At 37.2% G+C, this 24,139-nt stretch overlaps 1 protein-coding gene across 5 annotated transcripts in view; it reads left to right on the top strand.

Annotated features, from left to right (window-relative positions):
* LOC131438847 (protein grainyhead) overlaps positions 1–24,139 on the top strand; it is a 454,054-nt gene that overhangs the window by 307,921 nt on the left and 121,994 nt on the right. For all 5 annotated transcript variants that reach the window (XM_058609180.1, XM_058609182.1, XM_058609183.1 and 2 more), the window contains exon 4: positions 18,108–18,279. In XM_058609180.1, the coding sequence (XP_058465163.1) occupies positions 18,108–18,279 (172 nt within the window). The remainder of the gene's footprint in view (positions 1–18,107; positions 18,280–24,139) is intronic.

Below are 24,139 nucleotides of genomic sequence, written 5' to 3'. Positions count from 1 at the left end.
CAGCATAGGGAAACTGTTTCGTAAGAATATTCGACTTTTGAATTCTCTGTTCAAGATTGAGAAACTCATGAATGATGAATAAGTATCAGACAAAAGTTCCGTGATACGATTTATTGCATTATTGGCACAATGACGAATCTCGCCCCAACTTCAGCAAATGTTGAAGTTTTGCGAAACTCTCATATTTCAATGAATGTTTCTGGATATGCAGACTTTGGATCAGGGTAATCATTTCGCTAAAAGGGTCACTTCGCCGAAAGGATTATTTCGCCGAATTCTTCATTAGTCTTAATATCGTGATCGGAATTGATAAAAAAAGACAAATAAAAAATGATTTTGTTTACTCCCATTTTGTTGACCTACGATCGTACTTCTGATTTGATCCAGAGACTTGAATAATTTTTGTAAGTTTATTCTTGATTTTGTAAGTTTATTCTTGATCCTCGTTACCACTCGTTCGGACCTAACTGAAGCAAAGAAACCTAGTTTTGAGTAGACCGGGCAAACGAGGCGGTTACAGGTTTATATGCAAGAGGCCACCGCTTTCAACGGCTAGTCGGCGGCCAACTCAGCTGACGTCGCCTCGGCGGCTTTGTACCGCCGAGCCATCTTGGCTTCGGTTATGTGGCTGCGCCACATCAATTCCATTAAATTAAATTATTATGTTATGTATTTAAAACTACCTTTTCGTAAAAACTTTTGACGAAATGGCTCTTTCGCTGAAATGACCCTTTCGCTGAAATAACCCGCTCCCATACGCCACATCAATTACCCAGAAGATATAAAAACAGTTAGATATATTTGATGAATACCCAGAATTTGCTGTTTCCTAATAATTTGTGTTATGTATTTAAAATTTCCCTTTCGGTGAAATGACCCTTTCTGCGAAATAACCCATTCGGCGAAACAATTTTCGGCGAAATGGCTTTCGACGAAATGACCCGCTCCCGCAGACTTTCACAAAAAGGCACTTTGCCTACTTCATTTTTCCACAATTTATCCAGACTATCTTTTGAAAAAATGGCCTTTTCTACCCGATCGAAAAATGACCATTCCTACAAAAACAATTGCATTGGATGAATTTTGTCTTCATTTAAGGGTTAATTGAATTTTCCTTCACTTAAAGGTTATCCTAAGTTTGTGCTGAGGGCACATAACCGTTTCTGGTATGGTCATTTAGGGGTCAGTTAGGCCAGTATTAGTCGAAAATGACGTTTTCGTTCGGCACGTCAGTAAAGACGTGGCGCTTCGATGCTAATTAAAAAAGTGTTTTGCAAATAGCATTAACTTTACGTCTGTTTAGCGGTTCAAGTTGAACTGTTTAATTTTGCACTAAGCAGCCCAATTTGATCTACTTTGCACTGACGAGTCTAAGAAGAAACCTTTTCTGGGCAAACTTGAAAAATTATTTAGTGTTTTTTTCTGAAAATCACTATCATGCAAGAATCCAATGAAATATAATCGGTAAGAAGATTACTCAACCGGTATATTTATTTTAATTTTATTTTATTTCAGTAATTTACCTCTCCAAATATGCGTTGCATAGCTACGCTATATAATTCTCTATATTTTCTATGTTGGCTATATTTTGCTATAGAATTGTTGAATGAAGTGTTTTTTTGCGGAGAGTTCTACATTTTTTCAATATGAAGAAAACATTACGGAAGCGGTTTTTACTGTTTAAAAGTGGCAATTTTGATTTGGAATACGAAAAACAAGCCGAGGCGTCACCAAAGTTTGAAGATGAAGATTTGGAGGCATTGCTCGAGCAAGACCCGTCGTAAATCCGTGGTTTGCAAGAATAACTTACAAAATCATCTAGCCAAAAACTTTTAAAAGCCTACCGAAAGGTAGGCAATTGGGTCCCGTATGATTTGAACCCAAGAGACTCCGAACGCCGTTTGTTCACCGAATGGAAGGATCACGGGCGAGGTCTACCAACGGCAAAAAATTACACTTATGTCGTTTTCGATTAAGAAGACTGAACTTAACATGTATGTTGTTATATGCACGATTTAGCAGCCAATCGGATATGTGCTTCTGTGGCTCAGTCGACTAACTGGTGTGCTTCGTGATCTAATGTGCTTCGGTTCAGATCGCGTTGTTGCTGTCGATCTTTTGATTTTTATTCCATTCGTTTTAAAGCCATGTAATTTTCAAATCACACAATTTTTCATCTTCTTGAATATAAATTTGTGTAATATATGACGCTCCATTTATGTACATCTGATAAGATGTAAAATCACAAGAATTTTTCGAACTGTGTACATCTGCTTGACTAGTAAAATGTGCATTTAAATGCATACAATCGCATCTGATGGCAGAATGCAAGAAATAGCCCAAACCAGTGCAATTTATGCTAATCCTACATTAAGTCATTACAAATTAAATTTTCCGTCATTCGACAAATTAGATCTTTATAAATTACATCGTATGAGGGATTAAGTCACCTGTAAAATTTTTTTTTGTGTGTGCATGAATAGACCTATTATATGCACAGTAATAAAAATATGAAATTTAGCGGTGACGCAAATCCACATATAAATTAATTCATAAGAACGTAATTCATAGAATGACTGAATTCTACAAGAATGAATGTGTCAAACATACCCCGATTTTCAAGCAGGCTTACAAACGTACATGTTTCGGCACTTAAAAAAATGTCACAATTAGTGCTGGTACGGTACGGTACGGTTTTTTGAGTCGTTTTCGACGCTCGAACATGTCGGTCACAGAAGAAGTAAGTTTATACGATATTTGACAAATGTAAATTTCCAGATTTGTTACTCATACGTTTCAAAAATAAGGAGAGTTTTGGGCTGTGGCTCTTCCATGGAATATTCATACTTTAAACTCATTTCAAATGAAATTCTAACAAATTGAGTTTCATTGAATTATGAGATAATTTTTGCCTGCCAATGAATTTCCGATAAAAAAAATCCAGTTTGGACAAAAAACCTTTATCCCCTTCAAAGAGCTCATCTTACAATGTATGGATGGTTGTTAGGAAACATAAATACCTATCTTCCAAAATTACATACAAATTAGAAATGCTGTTGACTTTTTGTAAAATCGATTTTAAATTGTTAAATTTTTTTTTCAGTATGGAAAACTAATTGGATTTTTTCTACACTTTCATTCGAGAAATGGACCAATTTTGTGCAAGTCTGTCTAGGATTTGTCATTTTTCGATAACGTCGATTTGAACAGAAAGTTTGGACAATCTAGACCAATTCAAGACCGAAGTATACGAAGTAGCTTTGTAACTAAGTTTACATATCGTGAAAGTTTCATTGAAATTTGAGAGTGCACTGCCAACTCCGAATACGGTTTAGCGCGAAATGCGTCCAATACTGCGCTGAACACTGTCACTGAAACAGCATTTACTAATTATCAATGCATTGGAGGGGCGCTCCTAAATCAATTGATTTATTTTTCTTCCTTTCAAATTTCTTCATCGCACGGAGATCAAAGCCCAAAGAGTGTGTGAAAAATTGTTTGGTGACACAGAATCCTGCATCGCGGGACTCTGGAATCTACCTGCTGGCAGGGTATCACCTTTTTCGCTTCTTCGCTTTAGTAGGAGACTGAGGAGAAAAAAACAGATTTAACGTAAGCTGTTTAATCCAATAAATTAAAATTCCTCCGGTTTCCCTCTCGAACCGGCACCGTACCAGCCGAACCCACAGTTAATAAAGTTTAACTTTTAAAAAAGCATCTTTCATCCCGCCACGGCTAGGTTCACCCTCTAATAAACCAATTGTTCCAAAACGGAACACGCAAGGTAGCAGCGGCAGCTTCCAGCTACAAACACGCGAAGGCATAGCGTCTGAAGATACAGAAATATTATAATTTTCGGTTTCCGAGCCATCGAGCATCGCCTCGTTGTCTCTCGTTCTTTTGCTTCGCTTGCGCTCTCATTCGCTGGTGGCTTCATTTTAGCCCATAAATTCCAAATTTATGACAATCGTTACGAATCGACAAACGATCTGCGGTACTCGGCTTCGCCGTCTTGCGCCAGACTGCCAGTGCCGTGAGCTGATCGGCGGCGTAGTAATTTCTTTTAATTCGATTAGAATTTGACGACATAAATTAAAAATTATTTGTGTCCGGAGCAAAAAAAAAGTACACTGGTCGATTGTGATACATGAAATGGTAAGATGGATGATGTTTCAAACTATTATTATCGATCGAATTTCCTTATAAATGTATGAGAGATTTTTTTTAGTTTCGGTGCATTATCGAAAAAAAAATGATTGAAGTTCTGTTTAATCGACCACGAAGTTCTATTTAATCGACCACGACGATTAAACAAGTTTTTCAAGCCTTGATTTTTTAGTTAGTCAAAGGAATTAGATTCATGGAAACGAACTAGGAAAACGTACTTCTACACAGCCCAGCAGTTGCAAATTTACACTATGAACCCACTCGATACAAATTATTCACAGGGACCATGAATTGCAATCAAACAAATCATAATTTACCATAAAACCGGAGCTAGGCCTCAGATATATTGCAACATCCGGTGGGAGTAAAATACTTTTTTTTTTTCAAATACCACTAGCAAAGTCAAGCGCCGAAGGGTCCGTCTCTAACTTAATAAATTGTATGCAAATAAATTTGTACAATAAATAACTCGCCTAACGGGTGTACTTAGGGGAGTGCTAAACATTACACGCTAAAATTTTTTATTATAAACAAACTGTTCAGACAACTATTGTGTCAAAATATCATCTAAGTCATATCCCAAATGTGCCACACATACTACCATAAAGAGTAACACAATGCACTTTTACATAGTTCTGAAAAAAAGCAAAAATGTTGAATTAATTCAACAACAAAAATACAAAACAATATATGACATGCTTTTGCACTGTCATTTTTAGTAGATAGTAAATCAAGGATCAACGATCAAAATACAATGAAATGTGAAAAATAAACAGCAAGTTAAACACACAAAGATGTTGCGTAATGTAGTTTTTCTGAAGCTGTTGGGTATTCCAGTTCCACAGTTAACATATTTTGAAAAACTAATATTAAATACTTCTCCACAAAAAATCATAAATAAGAATTTTTAACTACGTTTAACAGTTACTATAATAACCAGTGTTGGTGATTGCCGAAAATTTGACAGAAGCTGCTCGATATTTATCAATATTGTATACAACATTTTCAATCCGGTAGAAGATGGTACAAGAACTCGAATCTCTCAACGCATGAACCGCGAGAGAATTTTCCTACATTTCTTCGTTCCACTTCATATTCTGAGTATTTCACGGCCTTTAAAAAACTACAGTCTGATAATGATCGTTGCTGTGTGGAATTTACCAAGAGAGAATCGCAAGTTGACAATTATCGCAGAAATTCGAATCGATGATTCGACTTGATGATTCTCATACTAGGTTGCAATATTTCATAAACCCTTGTGTGGAGCATTCACAGCAATTTTCATAGACACAACTTATACAAAGGTTATATGCACGTAGTAAGAATAAGCGGCAATAGTAAAATGATTCTATCACAATTATCAACTGCCTGTATAAAATCGGATCGCGAAACGAGAATAAGCGACCGTTTGTTGCTTCAGAGAGAATCCCCACAGCAGCGAGCTAACCTTTGATTCTCAGGCAGGTCATCGAGAGAAATTCGCTCTCGTACTGGTGTCTGTTCTATGTTAAATGAACCATACCGGTTTTTTGTTGCTGCAATGATATCCGTCTCTCTTTGATGGCACTGATTGAATCGTGTGAAGAGTTGCTAGTGAGCGTTCTTTGATATGATAAAAGCCATCCTTGATGATAACTACAAATTATTGTTGGTTATTTATAGAATGCACCTTCCAGATCCGGATTTCACTGTCGGGAAGTCACTGTAGGATATGCCGAAGAACTTCAACGACATTTCTGCCAACGTATTCGACAATCAGCGTTTGGGCCGAATTGTATATTTTGCAATTGTACGTACTCGAAACAAGTAACGTAATGTGCGTCTTTTGTGTGTTTATTTTCCTGTAAGCACTGTCCATAACGTACTTAAATCTCTTCGATACACGTTTGACACCGACCAGAACGGCTGAAAACGGAACAAAAACGATTCGCTAGAAAGTTTTTCTACTGTGGCTAGAAAAACGAAAATGTTTCCAACTTTCGTGCATACTTTCAATCACCATTTATAGATTGCCATACCAGCTGTTCAATATGAAAACCAGGGGTCGCCAGTGGTAATGGAAACTTACGAGCTGAAAGACTCTACGTAGCTTCCCAGAATGTCTTTTTATACTGCCATGCAACGGAACGGTATAGAGGAGCATTCCAGGACGAAAAAAAAAACAACTTTCCCAATCAATATTTAGTTTGGCAGGCAATAAGCAGCTGTGGTCGAGCAAGCCAAAGCTTTATCACTACCGGAACGGTAAACAAGAAAATAACCATGAAGAATACTGCCTACAGAGGCGATTGTTACCATTCCTATGCAGCCCTCGCTATTTTGGCCTGATTTAGCAACTTGTCACTACACCAAAGATATTTTCGAATGGTATAAAGTGAAGGAAGTATACGTTGTATCGAAATAAGAGAATCCACCTAACTGCACCAAGTTGCGACCTATCGAGCGGTATCGTGAAGAAATAACTTTCTCAATATGAAAAAGCTACAGCAATAGAAATATTTCGAAGATTTTAACAAATGTTGCTGAATCGGTTGCAAACAAGTCTGCACAGACCCCGATGGCTTGAGTAAACTTAAATGCTCGTAATTTCCTCATGTAGTCTAATTAGGTTACTGTTATTAGTTCTGATATGAATAATAATGCACAAATAAATGAATAAAAAATGCATCTTGGATTGAACTAACAGCAAATTTGTTTTATTCCAAATTTAATTTGTTCTAATTTTGTCACGAACAAGCCTCAATCGTTGCCGAAAGTTGTACACCTTATTCTACGGAATACGGAATTATGGAATACGGAATTTCCTTTTTACCGATAAATTCAAACGAAAGCATATGATCTTTAAAAATTTTTAAAGGCGTATTCTTCCGTACATCAGACATCACATTTAGAGTTTCGGCCTGATTTAGCAAGCTGTTAGTACTGCGGAAAAGTGCTACAGTCAGAGTCGCTGAGAGAAAATTTAGGCATACAAATTAAGGAACATTTTGAGTATAAGAATGTCATCGTATCAAGAAATTTTTAAATACATTATTTTAACAAAATAATTCGTAAGCTAAATTTGTTTCGATTTTCGATATTTTGTTTCGTTATGAAGAATGAAAAAAACAATTTTGAATTTCCAGACCCCCTGAAAAAATCCTGGCCCGGGGGGATTCCTACCTTTCCCCCTCCCCTCGTGACATGAAACAGTTGCCGGAACTGCAAAAAGGCGGTCCGAAGGCCATACTGATTCAATATTGTCGAGATTCTCAGTAATTATTCATTTTATCGAGTACTCGTCTTTGTGAATGTCGGTAGTTTTTCCGCCGAGATTCAGCAAAAAAAAAAAATGAATTGTGTATAATTGCAAAATTTAGTCAAAATTACAACCATTTAGCTGAAATGATCATTCCACTGATTCATAATTTATTTCCAAGTACTTGTAGCTGGATATAAACCTTTAAACCACATTTGTAATTTAGACAATCGTAGGCTCGTTTGAAAGCTATCGTGACACCATTGATTTATCAATCGTGAAATGGGAAAAGGACATCAAATAAATGCTATTTTTCTGATTTATCAGCTGCTTTTGACAAAATAATCATGGCATTGCATGCTTTTTTCACTGAATAAAGTTATACCTGTCTATTGGCCGCGAAATATCAGTAAAAATCGGAGACATCACCTGACGTACCACCAGGAAGCCACCCTGGAACTCGTCTATTTCCAATTTACATTAATGACGTAATTCTCCTTGAAGTTCTTCAAGCTCTCATACGCAGACGACAATCTAATTGTTCTTTAATGTTTGCGGTCAAAACAACGCTAAGTTTCTTCAGAAATAACTTGATATTTTCGGAAACTGGTGTCAGGTGAACAGCCGCAAAGTGCTCAATCGCATACGAAATCCAATTGTTTTCAACTATTCGCTTCTCGGTATCGAGCAGTGCGATTTCATTTTCAATCGAATAATATAAAATGAAAATGAAATGTATGGCCACTGACCGTCAGCTATCCCTACTAAGTCATTTGACTTTTGCTGCCATTTTCAAGTGAAGCTCCCAGAATTCATCGTCGATTGAATAATCGTACCTAGTCATTTTAAGTTTTGCTTGTTCAGTCTCAAGTGCCAAGTAGCCCAGCTGCTTCATTGTCTTCGCTCTTGGAAGTAAGCAAGTTCAAATGAATAGAATTATCAGTGGAGTATAAAGTATTAAAAATGAAAGCTGAAGGAGGAAACTATTAATTTATGTATATTCTGTAAATGATATATCAGCTATCTAATTTGTCTTTCATCTATTATCTTGAACCTTTTTGAATGTTTACATGAACCTCATTTGAAGGCCGCTCTCACACTATTGAAAGAGATATTTTGTTACTTCAAGAGATCAACTGACGGTGGTAAAACTAAGCTTCGATTGAAAGAGAAGCGAGTGAAGAACTGAATGCTGCCCGTTGGTACGTCAGCGAACTTTGTATGTGTCAGAGTGTGAAGTTTACTGTAGTAGGGTGATCGTCAATGTGTTCCACATTCAGTTTCAATTGAATTGAATGAAGTTTTACTGCATTAGTGTCGAGTTACATAGAGTAAGTTGCATCAAAGATCTTGGTGTCATACACGATAGTAAATTAACTTTTTGCGTACTAGATCTTTTCGGACAAATGGATATAAACATCCGACGCAGAACTCTCTGAAGAAAGTCTTTCCTCGTCATCCACTTTGCTAGAACAAATCATGCGAAGAGTGAACCGTTGTCTAGTATGATTAGTATATTTAATCGGTGTTGTTTCGTTTATTTATATTGCTTTTTAAAATTGATCGGTTATTGAATGTATTTTAAAGTCTTCGTATGTCATTTTGTTATACTTAATTGTATTAATTTTAAGTAAAATATGTACCATTTGGATTTTGTATTATCTGTTGGTATTAATAGGTGAGGATGTTTTGCGCCATTTTGAGTAAGTACTACAGCTTAGGTCAACTCAAAAGTGCTTTTCCCTGCTTCAAAACACAACAGATACTTACACTTTCGGTTCCGGATACTTAGTCTTATAAACGATGTAACCGACGAACAGAAAAAAAATTATTTGTGAAATTGTCTCTTTCTCATCAACTTTCTATAGATAACGACAAACCACTTAAACAATCTCAGGCCCGTTTGGAAGCAACGTATCAAGTGTTAAAAGATTATGACGTATTTAATAACACATGGATCAATAAGTCCCGAGACTAACAATGGAAACAACATTTTTTTTGTAAAATTTTTTTTTATTCGTCAACATAATCACCTTTTAGGGTGATACAATGGTTCCAACGTTTTTTTTTTGTTTTCGATAAACTGCTTTCTGAATCATCGACTCTTTGCTGTTTTTGTTCCATTGAAAGCAATCGCGGCACCCACATGTAAAAAACCTTTTTTATGCTCAATTTTTCATGAATGATAGTAAATACACTTCCATATGATATCTGTGTCATCTCAGCAATCTCACGCAGCTTCACTTTACGATCTTTCATTATAATTTTTGTCACTTCACTCACATTTTCCGGTGTAACGGCTTCCACAGGTCTACCTGAGCGTACGACCACGTTTAAACTCGGCGAACCACCGACAAATCGTTGCTTTTGATGGACAAGAGTCCGGATAAGATTTTTCAATCCATTATTTCGCTTGCACGGTGTTTCTACCCATTAAAAAACAATGTTTTATCAAAACACGAAACTCGGTTTTTTCCATTTTTTAAACAAACTACAAAACTACTTCACTCTAACCTCGATAACTCAGCTGTTTCTGGTCGGATCGACTTAAAATTTAGACCCGTTTCAAGCAAAGGTTAGTACTCTAGAAAGACGTGGTTACTGGTTTACTACGAGCGCCATCTCTGCTTTAGTCTCGGGACTTATTGATCCATGTGTTACTTGGATGAAAACAGGGACTGCAAAATAGCACCATTTACTAGTTTTTAAAAAATCGCTTTTGAGATTTAAGTAAAACTCCCTGATGGTATTTCTATCGCATGTTTTCATTTTCACTATCTTTCGCGAGTTATTTGTTCTTGAACAAATTGGTAAACATCGAATGAATTTTTTAGATGCCTTCAGTTCATAACATCAACAAAACAATGATAGTATTATATTTACGCTGCAAATATTCCCACAGAGACGCATAATGTGTACATCACACATTGCTGTTAGAAACTCGTGGGGAAAAAACGACAAGAGGTCGGGTACGGAAAGCATCCACCACCGGACAAGGAACCTGCATTTCGAGCGGATCGATCCGTGATCACAGGCTTCAAACTTAACAGCTAAACGTATAAATTTAGATATCATCCATGATGATCGATGTGCGAAAGCCGCGGGCACATCGCGCCACATTCAGTCGCCGTGCCGCTTCTACCGCACGGTTACAATCCCCCTAACCGGGAAGGTTCCCCGAAGCTTCGACAGGAGAAACATAATTTCGCAAGCTCAGTCGGGATGCGAAAGCGCGGGAGAAAAATAACTGTTATTTTCCATCAATAATAACTATAATGTTTCGTGTAATGAATTATTTAAATAGCAATTTGGCACAAAGCACAGTCAGTCGGTGCCGGGGCGTTCGACTCGCCGCACGAAGGATTTCAGCGCCAAAGTTCGCGGTCAGGTGCTCCTTCATTTGCGATGGGGGCTATTTATTTGATTCGTTTTTTCACCCTCTATGCTTTCCTTCCCTGCGGTTGTTAACAGGTTCGATTGGCCAATTGCGATGGATCACGATTTTCCTGCAGTTCGCGGTGAATGGGCAAATTTCTCCGCGGAAAGTGGATGTTGTTCGGTGAACAATTGGTACCGCCAGATAATTTACATACAATGATGCGATTTCACGGAGTTTGCTCACTGGGACGGACTTACGGGCAGAAGTTAACTGCAAGTGCATAGGAAAATTGTGAGAAAGTTCAGTGTACGTAAGGAGGATACTGCACTAGTTCGGGAACGGAATCGGTGCTTTGTTAGTTCGACACCCACATTCGTCTATACACGTTTCTGTAGAATTGTGATAGTATTTTCTTTAATTTTTTTTCCAACTCAGAATAAGTCTCTCAATTTCTGCATTCATGTTAACAAAAACCATTGCCTAGTAAATTGATTTTAATTATATGTCACACACTGAAACCTTTGGTTAATACAAATCAATATGATCACAATCAAAACAGGTATTACAGGGTGATGCGAATTGAAAATGTTAAACCGTCTTTTAAAGAAACGATACAAGAAACGAAAATATTTCTTCGTAGCTATGCTAAAACTAATTCAATTTGTAGGTTTTGTTAGTTGGTGCCTAATCGAACCGATTTTGACTAACTCGACCTATAGTTTCCAATTCCGGGAGTATCGGAAATAGTGGTCAAACTATTACAAAACGGAACTCCCTTTTATTTTTTAGAGATGGTTCAACCAATATTTAAAAACTATATTAGGAAAGATAAATCTGTTATAATTACTTTAAAAGAAAGGCGGATTTTTTCGTGGAAAATCGCAGTTTTGACCACAAAAAATGCAAAAAATTTAAAAATATCGACCAAAACGTAGAAAAATATCTCCTACAACTATGTTACTTGGATTTTTTGACTCCTGATAATTTTTCGCTGTGATACAGTGGACACCAAAAATCTTGATTTCTATACGCGCCCTCGAAAATACTTCTTCACCGACTTATTGCTCAATATTTTTCCACGGAAGAAATACAAAATATTTTTCGAAACATTTGAATTTATTTTGTTGAACGACAGTTCTACATGTGTTTTCACATGCAGGGTAGTTTAATTTGCAAAAAAAAAATCCCCAGATAGAAACTAGCTACGAGTTCGAGTCCCGTATCTGCGGTAACTTTTTCGTGGTTTTCATTACATAGTTGTATTCGCATGGCATTTTCCAATCTGTTTCCTCGTTAGATATTGATCAAATTTTAATCTCAACAGTTTTTGTCTATTCATTGGAAAGAATCTTCTCCGAAAGTGTGAAAATATTCTATCAATCACTACTATATATGACAGTTCATTTGACCAACTGCAAACGACAGAAATGGTCAATTCAAAATTCTGTGTTAAGCTGAATTTCTTAACAAAACCTAATTCAGCTAAGTGGACAATATAACTTTCCGTGAACTCTTTGAACACTTTCGAAAACACGTACTTTATTCTTCACTTCTGAACTATCTCTTGCTTGTCATTTGACTGTCACTTGCTTCTCCCTTGCTTGTGGCTTTGTAGTATCAGTTTTATACAGTAACATGAGTACTAAGAACACCATTTAGTACGTTTCCGGGATAGTATGTCAATGAGCATATTTAAAGAAAACATCAGAAATCTTTGTGTGAGCTATATGGGGAATGTTATACTTCTAATGCATCGCTGAAGCTTACTTTTGTGAACTACCCGAACCAATCTGAATAAATTGCTAACAAAAATTAACCCAAATTTGTGTCAAAAATTATCCTAATGAAAAAGGCAAAAAATCAATGAGAGAGAAACTAGGCGAATCAAGAATAGGTTTTTTTCTGATTTAAGTTCGATAAGACCCTCGCGTTCAGGCTAAACAGTAACAGTTTCGAAAATATTTGAATGATGTTTACTACATGTAATGGCAACTTGCGTGAACTTGTAGAGCATAGATGCGCACACGGTGAGGTCCTGTCACCAATGGAGCGGCCGACGAACAACCATAACCAAAGCCGAAAGAAAAAGTAGACACCTTTAATCCCTCGCATCATTTGTCGATCTCGTTAGAAATTCATCACCTTTAAGGAATTCCAAACTTAACGACCGAGACGCTTCCACAGCTGACACACTCCGTCAACGATAGGAGACTGAAACCCCTTGGCACAATGCTGCGAGATCATTATCGTGCCGCCGATTCGTCGTGGCTGTTTTGCTTTCAAAGTATAAACCGTTGGATTTACCCTTAGAATGTCTACCAGTAGCAATTGGAGATGATGGTTATCTGCAACCCGTCAAACGTTTCCGATTTTTTCCCTCCATGCTCCATTTATATACGAATCATTATCATGAATTTTTTTTTTGGCTTCCAGATTTAGTCACGACATTAGGAAACTCAGAACAGTTACTGTTAACCATATTTTTAGTATTTTTTTTTTCAAGAAAGGCAATCCTCGCCTACCGTCAGGAAACAATTCGTTCATTTGACATATGTTCTGCCTTACTGCTGGCAGCCTACAGATAATCGCATAGTAAAATTCCAGAAAAAACAGAGTCTTACCGGACTCAACAAAAAATCTCCGGTAGCAATCCGCTACCGAGGATTAGGTCGACCTTAACGAAAACATACATCCCTACATAAGCAACTGTGGATGTCGAGGTCGGAATCCCCCGCTCCGGGACTCGAAACGGTGGTGCACAAAAACGGTTCGAAGATTAACGATCGCTTTCAGATTTCTAATCTAAACTGACATTTATTCAGCTCATTGATCTTCGGTGCCCTGAAGCGTATTGGACGTTTTGAATGGCTTAGAAACGCGTTCGCTGTTTTCGGATTGGACGCTTTCTAGGGCCGGTATGCAGTTTTGTGCGGTGTTAATATAAAGGTTAAAACTTCAAATGTCTAAAGTTAAAAAAAATTAATAAGTTTTTAATACCACCTGACACAATCAGTGAAAAAGCCGCCGTTGATAGCTTCACACAGGCGAATGATTCGTGCGATTGACGGACTTCAATCATGTATCGATTTCGACGGGACGATTGGAAATGTATTGCACCATCCGACTGATTATGTTTCTTTCCAGCGAGATGAAAAAAAAAATCTTGTCGGTAACTGCAAACACCGGTTAGACAAACTTAGGCAAATGAAATATTTGTGTACACTCGAGGAGGGATTGAGCTTTTCTTTAGGGTTGCAATGCCTTCCGGGACTACGGGCACAATGGAGAGCAAGTAAAATTTGAATATTTCGTCGATAAACATTCTAACCAGCAATATCTCATTATTATTTATTATTCCTACTCTTGCGATCGGAGTAATTCCGGTCGCCCCTTCAACAGTAGTTTTGATTTCTTTCGGGATGAATTCAAAACACTCACTTGCAATAATTTATAAAACAGACAAAGAAATCCGCTTTCTTCTCCAAGATTGAATCAGGGATCATGTTCAAATCCGAGATTAATTTCCATTCATTCATCTCCGGCTGCCGATGCCCGAAGCCGAAACGCACTTGGGCGCGAGGATTAATCTTTCAATTTCAACCTTCGTTTCTTTCAATTACGATCTACGTGCACCCCGTGTTTCGTTTCCGACCGAAACAAACATTCACGAAAGTCATGAGAAATGTTTTCACATTCCACCGTGCGTGTAGCGTTTGCGAGAACATGCCAACAGACAGATCGTTGCAGAGGACGAAGACACACATCTTCCTGCGGCTTTTGGAAAGTGGGAACATGGCGCTACGTCAAAACAGAAAGCCCCGTACCACGGGAATAAATGCTAATTAAACATCAAACGTTTTCCCCTCGATATTGACGATTTGGCCGGCCAACCCACTCAATGTCCGTGGAGACCCCTTCGCAAGCAGTGAGAAATCCGAGGAAAGAACCCATCAAAAACGAACGAAAAATCTTTAATCAGGGCAAAGAGATAATGAAAACATAAAATCTCCTTCGAACGTCGTCAAGCGTCAAGCTGCCTCTTCGTCTTGGCTTATCGAGTCCGGGCTGATTTTGTTGTGTCTTCTTTGTTTTTTTTCGAAACACAAACCAAAATCGAAACTAAGGAGACACGTAACACGCGGAGTTCCTCTGCAGTGTGTTTATTTTTTGTTTCTTCTCAGTTCTTACCTGATCACACAACCACACTCGGCCTACCGACAGGAGAACAGGACCCACTGACGATGACGATGGCGACGCCCGACGCCAGAAAACGAGAAGTAATCTCTCAAAATTGATACATCAATCATGTTGATCGAGAGATCTGGAGCAACTAAAGCAAACAGAGTAAATAAAATGAAATAAATTTGATCCGCGCGCGACAAGTGATCTGAAACATGAAAATCACATTAGAAACGGACAGAACGGGAGGATCCGGCCGGCATTTTTCTCCCTCATCTGTTTCCCGGACCGATGCCCGGTGAGTTGTGAGAACTGAGAAATCATACGTATTCTGTTTTCTGTCTTCTGTCTTCTGTCTTCTGTCTTCTGTCTTCTGTCTTCGGTCTTCTGTCTTCTGTCTTCTGTCTTCTGTCTTCTGTCTTCTGTCTTCTGTCTTCTGTCTTCTGTCTTCTGTCTTCTGTCTTCTGTCTTCTGTCTTCTGTCTTCTGTCTTCTGTCTTCTGTCTTCTGTCTTCTGTCTTCTGTCTTCTGTCTTCTGTCTTCTGTCTTCTGTCTTCTGTCTTCTGTCTTCTGTCTTCTGTCTTCTGTCTTCTGTCTTCTGTCTTCTGTCTTCTGTCTTCTGTCTTCTGTCTTCTGTCTTCTGTCTTCTGTCTTCTGTCTTCTGTCTTCTGTCTTCTGTCTTCTGTCTTCTGTCTTCTGTCTTCTGTCTTCTGTCTTCTGTCTTCTGTCTTCTGTCTTCTGTCTTCTGTCTTCTGTCTTCTGTCTTCTGTCTTCTGTCTTCTGTCTTCTGTCTTCTGTCTTCTGTCTTCTGTCTTCTGTCTTCTGTCTTCTGTCTTCTGTCTTCTGTCTTCTGTCTTCTGTCTTCTGTCTTCTGTCTTCTGTCTTCTGTCTTCTGTCTTCTGTCTTCTGTCTTCTGTCTTCTGTCTTCTGTCTTCTGTCTTCTGTCTTCTGTCTTCTGTCTTCTGTCTTCTGTCTTCTGTCTTCTGTCTTCTGTCTTCTGTCTTCTGCCTTCTGTCTTCTGTCTTCTGTTTTCTGTCTTCTGTCTTCTGTCTTCTGTCTTCTGTCTTCTGTCTTCTGTCTTCTGTCTTCTGTCTTCAGTCTTCTGTCTTCTGTCTTCTGTCTTCTGTCTTCTGTCTTCTGTCTTCTGTCTGCTGTCTTCTGTCTTCTGTCTTCTGTCTTCTGTCTTCTGTCTTCTGTCTTCTGTCTTCTGTCTTCTGTCTTCTGTCTTCTGTCTTCTGTCTTCTGTCTTCTGTCTTCTGTCTTCTGTCTTCTGTCTTCTGTCTTCTGTCTTCTGTCTTCTGTCTTCTGTCTTCTGTCTTCTGTCTTCTGTCTTCTGTCTTCTGTCTTCTGTCTTCTGTCTTCTGTCTTCTGTCTTCTGTCTTCTGTCTTCTGTCTGCTGTCTTCTGTCTTCTGTCTTCTGTCTTCTGTCTTCTGTCTTCTGTCTTCTGTCTTCTGTCTTCTGTCTTCTGTCTTCTGTCTTCTGTCTTCTGTCTTCTGTCTTCTGTCTTCTGTCTTCTGTCTTCTGTCTTCTGTCTTCTGTCTTCTGTCTTCTGTCTTCTGTCTTCTGTTTTCTGTTTTTTGTCGTTTGTCTTTTGTTTCGGTTATTTTTGATTCAAGTTATTTTTCTTTCTTCATTCAACGTATACAAGTGGAAAAATATTTAGTTATTAGGAAGATTATTCCATACGGACTCATCTTTGATAAAAATCATCCTACAAGCTCGTAATAAATTGGCTTCGATTGTGTTGAAAACATCATTAGTATCGTATCCGTTACATTACCTGACGCATAATTTGAAATAGCTAAGAAGACCGCCGATAGTAAAATTTTTGATTTCCAATTAGAAGCTTCATTTAAAAATCCATAAAACAAAACCGAAGGTAGCATGAAAAAGGGCACATTTCACAATCCTCGTGGTTTCGAGTCGAAGACTGCTGTTTCAACACGAACTGAAATCCACAAATCGATCATATTAGCATAATGGAGAAAAGAACCAATTTGTGCCATTATCACTGTTCGAACACGGCAGGAGTGAAGATAGTTATATCGGGTGGACAAAGACGGCTTCCGACCGAGCAGAGCGCTTCGATATGTATTCAACAACAACAATTATTGATGACAAAAGGCAGCAGAGATGGGAAACCATGGGGAATCTCCAACTTTGTCAACCTTCGAAGAAACCAATAACGGCAAACATTGAAAGATACCCTGGTCCGAAATAGGAGCACAAGAGTCGTAAATTTTATAACACCTTATTTTGTTCATTTTTTCCGTTGTTGGCCTAAAGAAAAATCTGTGGAACGGAACACTTTTTTGTTTTGTTTTATTTTCTGGTGGGGGGAAATTTACGACCCTGGTGGCAGTTTTATTCATCTCCTCGAAGCAGAATGGAAAAAAAAGAGTGGCTCAATAAAGATTGGAAATTTTTAACGAACCTCCGATCAAGTGGTATTCTCGGGCGGCTGCGGAGCACGAGTTATCAAGAATTTATGTTAATTTGTGGCTTGATACTCATCGAGGAATAATTTCTTTTATAAGTAATCAGACCAAGTTGCTGTAGCTGTGAGCATGGAAAAAGAGGACAATTTTAATTCCTCTAATTTGAGCTCAAATAAACGCCAAAGGTAGAAACGTTCGAGTAGATGGTAAAGGGGATCTGCTTCTGATCCAGATAACGCTAAGTGACGATTGGTACGTGCGATTGTCCACTAAATGGGCTACCGCGGTGAAAATTACCAGTGAAACTTTATTGAACTCTACATTAACAGCTTAACACCAAAGTGTATCTCATAATTACAGTAAAATTTGTAAAATACACGTTCTTTAAGTATGATACAATACAAACTCATCATGGAATACGAATCAATATATGAGGGGAGTTGAATAAGAAGAAAAGAAACGAAGCAACTAAAACGTCGGTGTTGAATTACTTTGCACTTGTCTTATGTCTCACTCAGACGATTCGATCACAATTCGCTTAATGAAAAGCAACTCAAATGTTCACAATGATAAACATCCAGCTAGACCGTGTGTGCGCAATATTTTATGACGATTGTGAGTACCGGGAACACACTGTACTAATGGTTTTCCTTCTCTATTTATTTTTCTCTTCTCTTCTCTCTTTCTCTTACGCTCATTCCCACAGCAACCCCACCGCAAAAATTAACGGCCAAACCACGCCTCTGGATGTATCAGGCCTATCGCAAAATGATATACAAGGCATACTGCTTGGTTCACACCCATCATCGCAGACGATAAATGTCAAACGTGAGCCCGAAGATCTACGCAAGGAGCCGAAAAATTCACGAAGTCAAAAGGTAAGCTCAATGTTATATTTGTTTTCCCTCTCTCAAGCTTGCGGTCTCTCAGTCCGCTTTTGTTTCGCTGTGCGCCCGAGCTCCTTCCACTCACTCATTTCATTCACCGTAGCACCGCTGAGCCTGAGGGGTGGGTATGACGGGGAATCGGGTCCACGATGCCTGCCACCAACGGCATGGAACAACTGATGCATTTGCGCGATCACTTACACCGTGTTTTTCACTCTGATGAGAATATACGGACAATTTATTACTGAGCTCTGCATCAACGTCGCATCCTTGCTCATTGTTTCTCCCCGGTAAGCGACTTGGGTTCGTTGATAAGTAACCGAAGTACGATGGATGCGACGTTTCCGCTACTCTACACTCATCAGAATAATTTACGGCAATGCTCCGTACGGTGAATCTCCGAGCTGATCATTCTTATCACGTTCCTCTCTCGATTTATGAGTCTGCTCGACAGGTTTCGTTCGGCTTGTTTTCCTTCGTAATCATTGCCAATTCTTTAGTTAAGGAAACCTCAACTTCAATCTATTTTTGGTGATTGTAGTTTGGTTTCGATTAACCCTTTCACGACCATAAGATGTGCAGGACGAAATATGTCAGTACAAGACAATATTTTAGCTATTGGGGGTGCAAATTAAGAGAATATCACCAGATAAACATGACAGGGTGCATAAGGTTTCTATAACTTCATGGGAAATATTTTTCCCTATGATTCTTAGAATAAATAAAAAAAGAGTTGGGATTATTATATCATAATTTAATTTATTGCTTTAATTGCTTTGATTATCAGAATAGTAAAATAAATAGTTAGTTATGGCATTCTACGAAACAATTTCATGTACTTGTGAACGTTTCAATTTTCTGTTCCAAAAATGTGCATAATCAATATAAATTCACAAAATATTTTTATCTGTGTAGACAATATATCATTTTACCGATTCCAGAGAAAATCAACAGCAAAAGAGATGACAAAATCAAGAACTCAAAACAAAACTTTGTACAAGTCTTCAGTGTGGCAAACCATTATTTTGCACGGATGGAGAGACCGATTCAACTGAAGACTGATTTATGAAAAGGGTGAATGATTTTTTTTGCATGTACTTTGCTTCAAATTGTTGCAACTCGAAAACCGTTAATTCGACATAGACATAGCAGTTGATTTGTACCGTTTTTATTTTAATCCTTACCACTCGAAAACCAATAGCTGTACAAAAACGTTAACCGACAAAAAGGTTAAGGAAATCAAGTGGACACTCTAAAAAAAAAAACTGAAAAATTTTTCAAGAATAGGAAAAATTACCGAAATACTAAATTTTTTAAAGGGGCATCATTAATTTTATTGCATCATTTTTATTCAAAATTCAACGTTTCGGCCGTTTTTGGTGATCTTTCTAAGGATAGTACTGTTATTAAAACAATTTTGAATAGTTATATGCAGAGCATATTATTTTTTGACAACAATAATCTATGTTGAGAACTCATATTGGTTTAATCGTTATTGGAAATAATATATTGAAAAAATGTTGCGCCATTATAACTAACGTTAAAATATATTCAACTAGTAAAAGAAAAATCAATCAATATCTTATGTTTGGTTATCAAAATATCGATTTATTTCCTAGGCGTATTTCGACGATATTCTCAATAATACCTTGCTGAATTTCTTTTCCTAAGTGATAAGCATTATGCGTAAACATATACATAAAACACCCAAATTTTATTTGTAGTTCAACACATGATTCCAAAAAAATTATTACAAGCAATGGAAATGACATCTTATTCACCATTGATCTGGTTAGTATATAAAAATTTTATTCGTATATTGAAAAACGAAATATAAGTTTTACATACAAATATTTGATTCATGATTTTCTAATTTTCAAGAATCGAGCAGCTGAGATTGTTTTGCAAAAAAGTAGCAGCTTATTTACGAACAGATTTTTCTCGAGATAACTTTAAAAAATTAAATTTTAATATACTCGTTTTTGTTTTGGTTATCAAATAATTTAATACATCTGCCAACGGATAAATGTATACATGCAGCATAATTGATTCTCGAGAAAAACAAAGTTTTACTTATGTTGCTCTCCGAGCTAAATCTAGTCTCCAGTTAATTTCATCGTGAGTCTGCTTTGTTGGCCGAGTATGATGAAATATGTGAAACACATCAAATGCATCAATGGAAAACGTTTATTAGTGGAAACAACTCAGATCAATTGGTATCATGAGAGGAGAGGAAAAACTACAGAGAATCGAGCAACTCCTCATAAGAAAACTGTGGTAACTCGCAGTAAGTAATATGTATGAGGGAATAATAATATCTAACGCATAGTTATATGTACATGCATATTAATTAACCTTCAATACAACACTTATAATCATCAACATTAGCGTAACATTTAAAGTCACTAAGAAAAAAGGTAGCATTTCACGAATACACTAAATTTACAGCTCGGCCAACCAACCCCTCTCAAAACTCGGCCAACCTACCCCAATGGATGTTTCCGAGAACAATCACGATTTACACTAACAGAAATAAGAGAACACTGGAATCCATCATACCATTTTTTAAGGGTTTTGAATGCCCTTTCCAGCGGTACAATGTTTTTGGAGTTCGTATAGTAATTGATTCTCGTTACGCATATTACTGTACAAAAACCTAAATTTACTCAAAAGTGCCAAAAAACAATAAACGGGTACCTGCACAAAAGACGACACAAAAACACCTGAAATTACGTCGAAACATCGGTGGCCTAATACTCCACCAATTTCACAATATATGTCGCCTTTGCGCATAATAGCCTTTTCAGGAAAGCCACTCGACCAACCTGCCCCTTCGGCCAACTAGTCCCGGTCACCCCTACCATATTATATAGTATAATGTAATATAATTTAATTCCATATATAATATATATTACAAAAAACAATAGAATTGTATGTAGCAATATACTATGATAAATATTGCACTTCAGGATGGGCTTTAACTTATAAGCCATTTCGCACCCTCTCATTCTGCTACTAACGCAGAAGACGATAGCACCCAGTCGACCCCGTTAGCTAGCTAGTTCGCTCACCATTTGACGACCTGTAAATGTAACATACGTATCTTTATATGCACATAAAAAGATCGTCGCAATTCACTGTAAAAATGAATGATTTCAACTAATTTAGATGAAATTGACTTCGAAACAAAAAAAAAGATTATTTTTACATGTTAGTAATTGATATATTTTGGGATCACACAAGGAATTATGGTATGCTTGAATTTATGTGTAAGATTGAGTTTTTTTTTCTAAAAGTATAGTAAGGTTCTTGAAAACTACACTCCAAAAAACTTTGAATTTTACAGATGACTCAATCCCTCATACGATGTAATTCAATAAGACCTAATTTGTCAAATGACGGAAAATTTTATTTGTAATGACTTTATGTTAGATGAGCTTGAATTTTACTGGCTTCCAATGATTCTCGGTTCAATTCGCGATGGTTGCTATCAGTATTCTTTTATTTATTTCAATAAATTTCATGTCATGGAATTTTAGACACAATATTAAATGTTGCGATAAGATTTAAAATCACAGGGTTTTTCTAAGTGTGTATAACCGAAACGAATGAATCCCAGTGTACTATTTGCTGGATTGATTATGATATTCTAACGAACTACAAATATGAGATTAGGTTCTGATAGTACTCCTATATCACGGACCATTTTACATTTTTTCTACAATTTGATTTCATATAAGAATAGTTCATAGATTCATTTCAATTTTTACTGCTGGTCGTAATTGTGGTCCATCTTTTGAATTGAGTTCAAGTAGATTTTTGCTCACCCAGAAGTAGAGCAAACTGATTTCATTTCGGAATATTACTGCTTAGATGATATTTCCTATATTCATAAAAACTTACATGTCTCTTCTTATACAAGATCTTTTAGATATATGAGTATGAAGGAAATGTCACTTACATGTCATGATGTATGAAGAAAATGTCACTTAAATCTCAACCACCAACTCGGGTCAGTTCTACTACGTGTCAGAGTAGACCCAGGCAGATATATAAACTAGAAGTATAATTGTATGCAATGTAACCAAGATATTACACCATCTGAACCAAGAATAAATCATACTCAGCTATTCGAAGAACCCACTCTTTCTATCGGACAGATTCATTGTTAAACACCGAAAAATGACATGCGAATGCAACTATGTATTGAAACCCGCAAAAATGTTATCGCAGAGACGGGACTCGAACCCGTAGCTAACTCCTAGCCAGGGAAATTGTTTTGTCAATTAAACTACCCTGCAAATGAAAACACATGATGAGACAGCCCAATTGACTAGAAGAATCAAGCATGCTTCGCTTTACTTGGTCACCTCAGCATTCAATTATAGTCATATCGCTATGGAAACACATCCAACAGAAAAACAACAAACATCGCATATATATCTTCACTTTTACTTTCTAATGGGCCAAGTGGCATGTTTCCTTAGTTATTTGGAGATTCGTGCCTTGTACTTTTTTACTGTTTAATTGCTTCAGCATACTACAATCATCCATAGGGGCTGGGGTCCACTAGGAGATTGATAGTACATATTATCTTCCTCCGGACAGTACCAACCTAGATGCCGTGTGGAATCCGGCGGAAAAAAAATTAGCCAAGAATAGGTCCACTGGGTTCCTGCTTCCACGTCGTGAAAGGCGACAATTGCAGAAGTTACTTTTTCCATTCAATTATCAGATGTTTTTCAATGTTTCACATCTGATAACTCAATTTTACTAAATTATCTCTTCATTCAACTCCATTCAACTTATCGATTTCCGGTTATCTTCGGAGAAAGTATGTTTTCTTCTTCCATGTCAGTGCATGTCTTTCGAGATTATAAATTGAATGATAAAAATCAACTATTGTGCAAATCCATTAATATTACAAAGTAAATAGCAGAGATAACATATATCGGCATATTTCATAAATAGTAAGAAAAATACTTGTTTGTTTGATAAATTCATATTTTTTTCTCGGTAGCCGGCTTCCCACACGGAACCACCCGCGATCCCATTTCAACCAGAATATTAATTGATTGTCTGAATTCGATTGGTTAAAATTTGGTACAACTAATCGATTGTTGTTTTAACTAAACTGTCATTTTTGTTTTTCGATTAGCAGAAACGATGGTTGAAACAACTAATTCAACTGTTTGAAAAAAAAATGCTGTCAATTAGTGAGGACACATACCTTTCAATTTCAACAAATATTTTAGTTGAAATAACTGGTGTTGTTATTGAAACAAAATTCTGTTAGTTGAAAAATAAATCGGTTTTATTTGTTTGTTTGTTTTGAGATCAGTAAAGATCTAAATTCTAAAAAAAATACTTCTGATTCGATTGGAAATGATTGATGTAGAAAAACGTTTTTAATCAGCAAAAGTGCCCGGAGGGGCGAGTAAATTAGCGAAATTATTAAATTTACCTAAAATGATGCCTTCAAACGGTTGAACTGAAGTTATGCACTGATAATTTTAGTCAATTTATATGAGCTTGGGTGCATCAACCGCTGGGAATTGGAATTTTGCGACGGCAATTCAAACGCGCCATTCAATCGCAACGCGTTCTGTGCGTTTGAAACCCTTCGCTCCTGTTACTTTTATAAATTAAATTCATGTCGAAAAGCGTTTTATTGCTAATGCATGAACATCATCATCGGTAACAAACAGCTGGAAGTAAAACAGTCTGCTGGAAGTAAATAATGATCGAATTTGAAGCATAAAATTTTTGCGCATACTTGAAAGATTGCGAGATGATTATTCATTAACATTTTCTAATTTGTCACCAAATCTTTTTCATCTCAAACGAGGTT

Source organism: Malaya genurostris, chromosome 3 (assembly GCF_030247185.1).
Source record: "Malaya genurostris strain Urasoe2022 chromosome 3, Malgen_1.1, whole genome shotgun sequence".
NCBI classification, from domain to species: domain Eukaryota; kingdom Metazoa; phylum Arthropoda; class Insecta; order Diptera; family Culicidae; genus Malaya; species Malaya genurostris.
The sequence above is the reverse complement of the archived record's forward strand: the minus strand, read 5'-3'. Positions and strand labels throughout refer to the sequence as shown.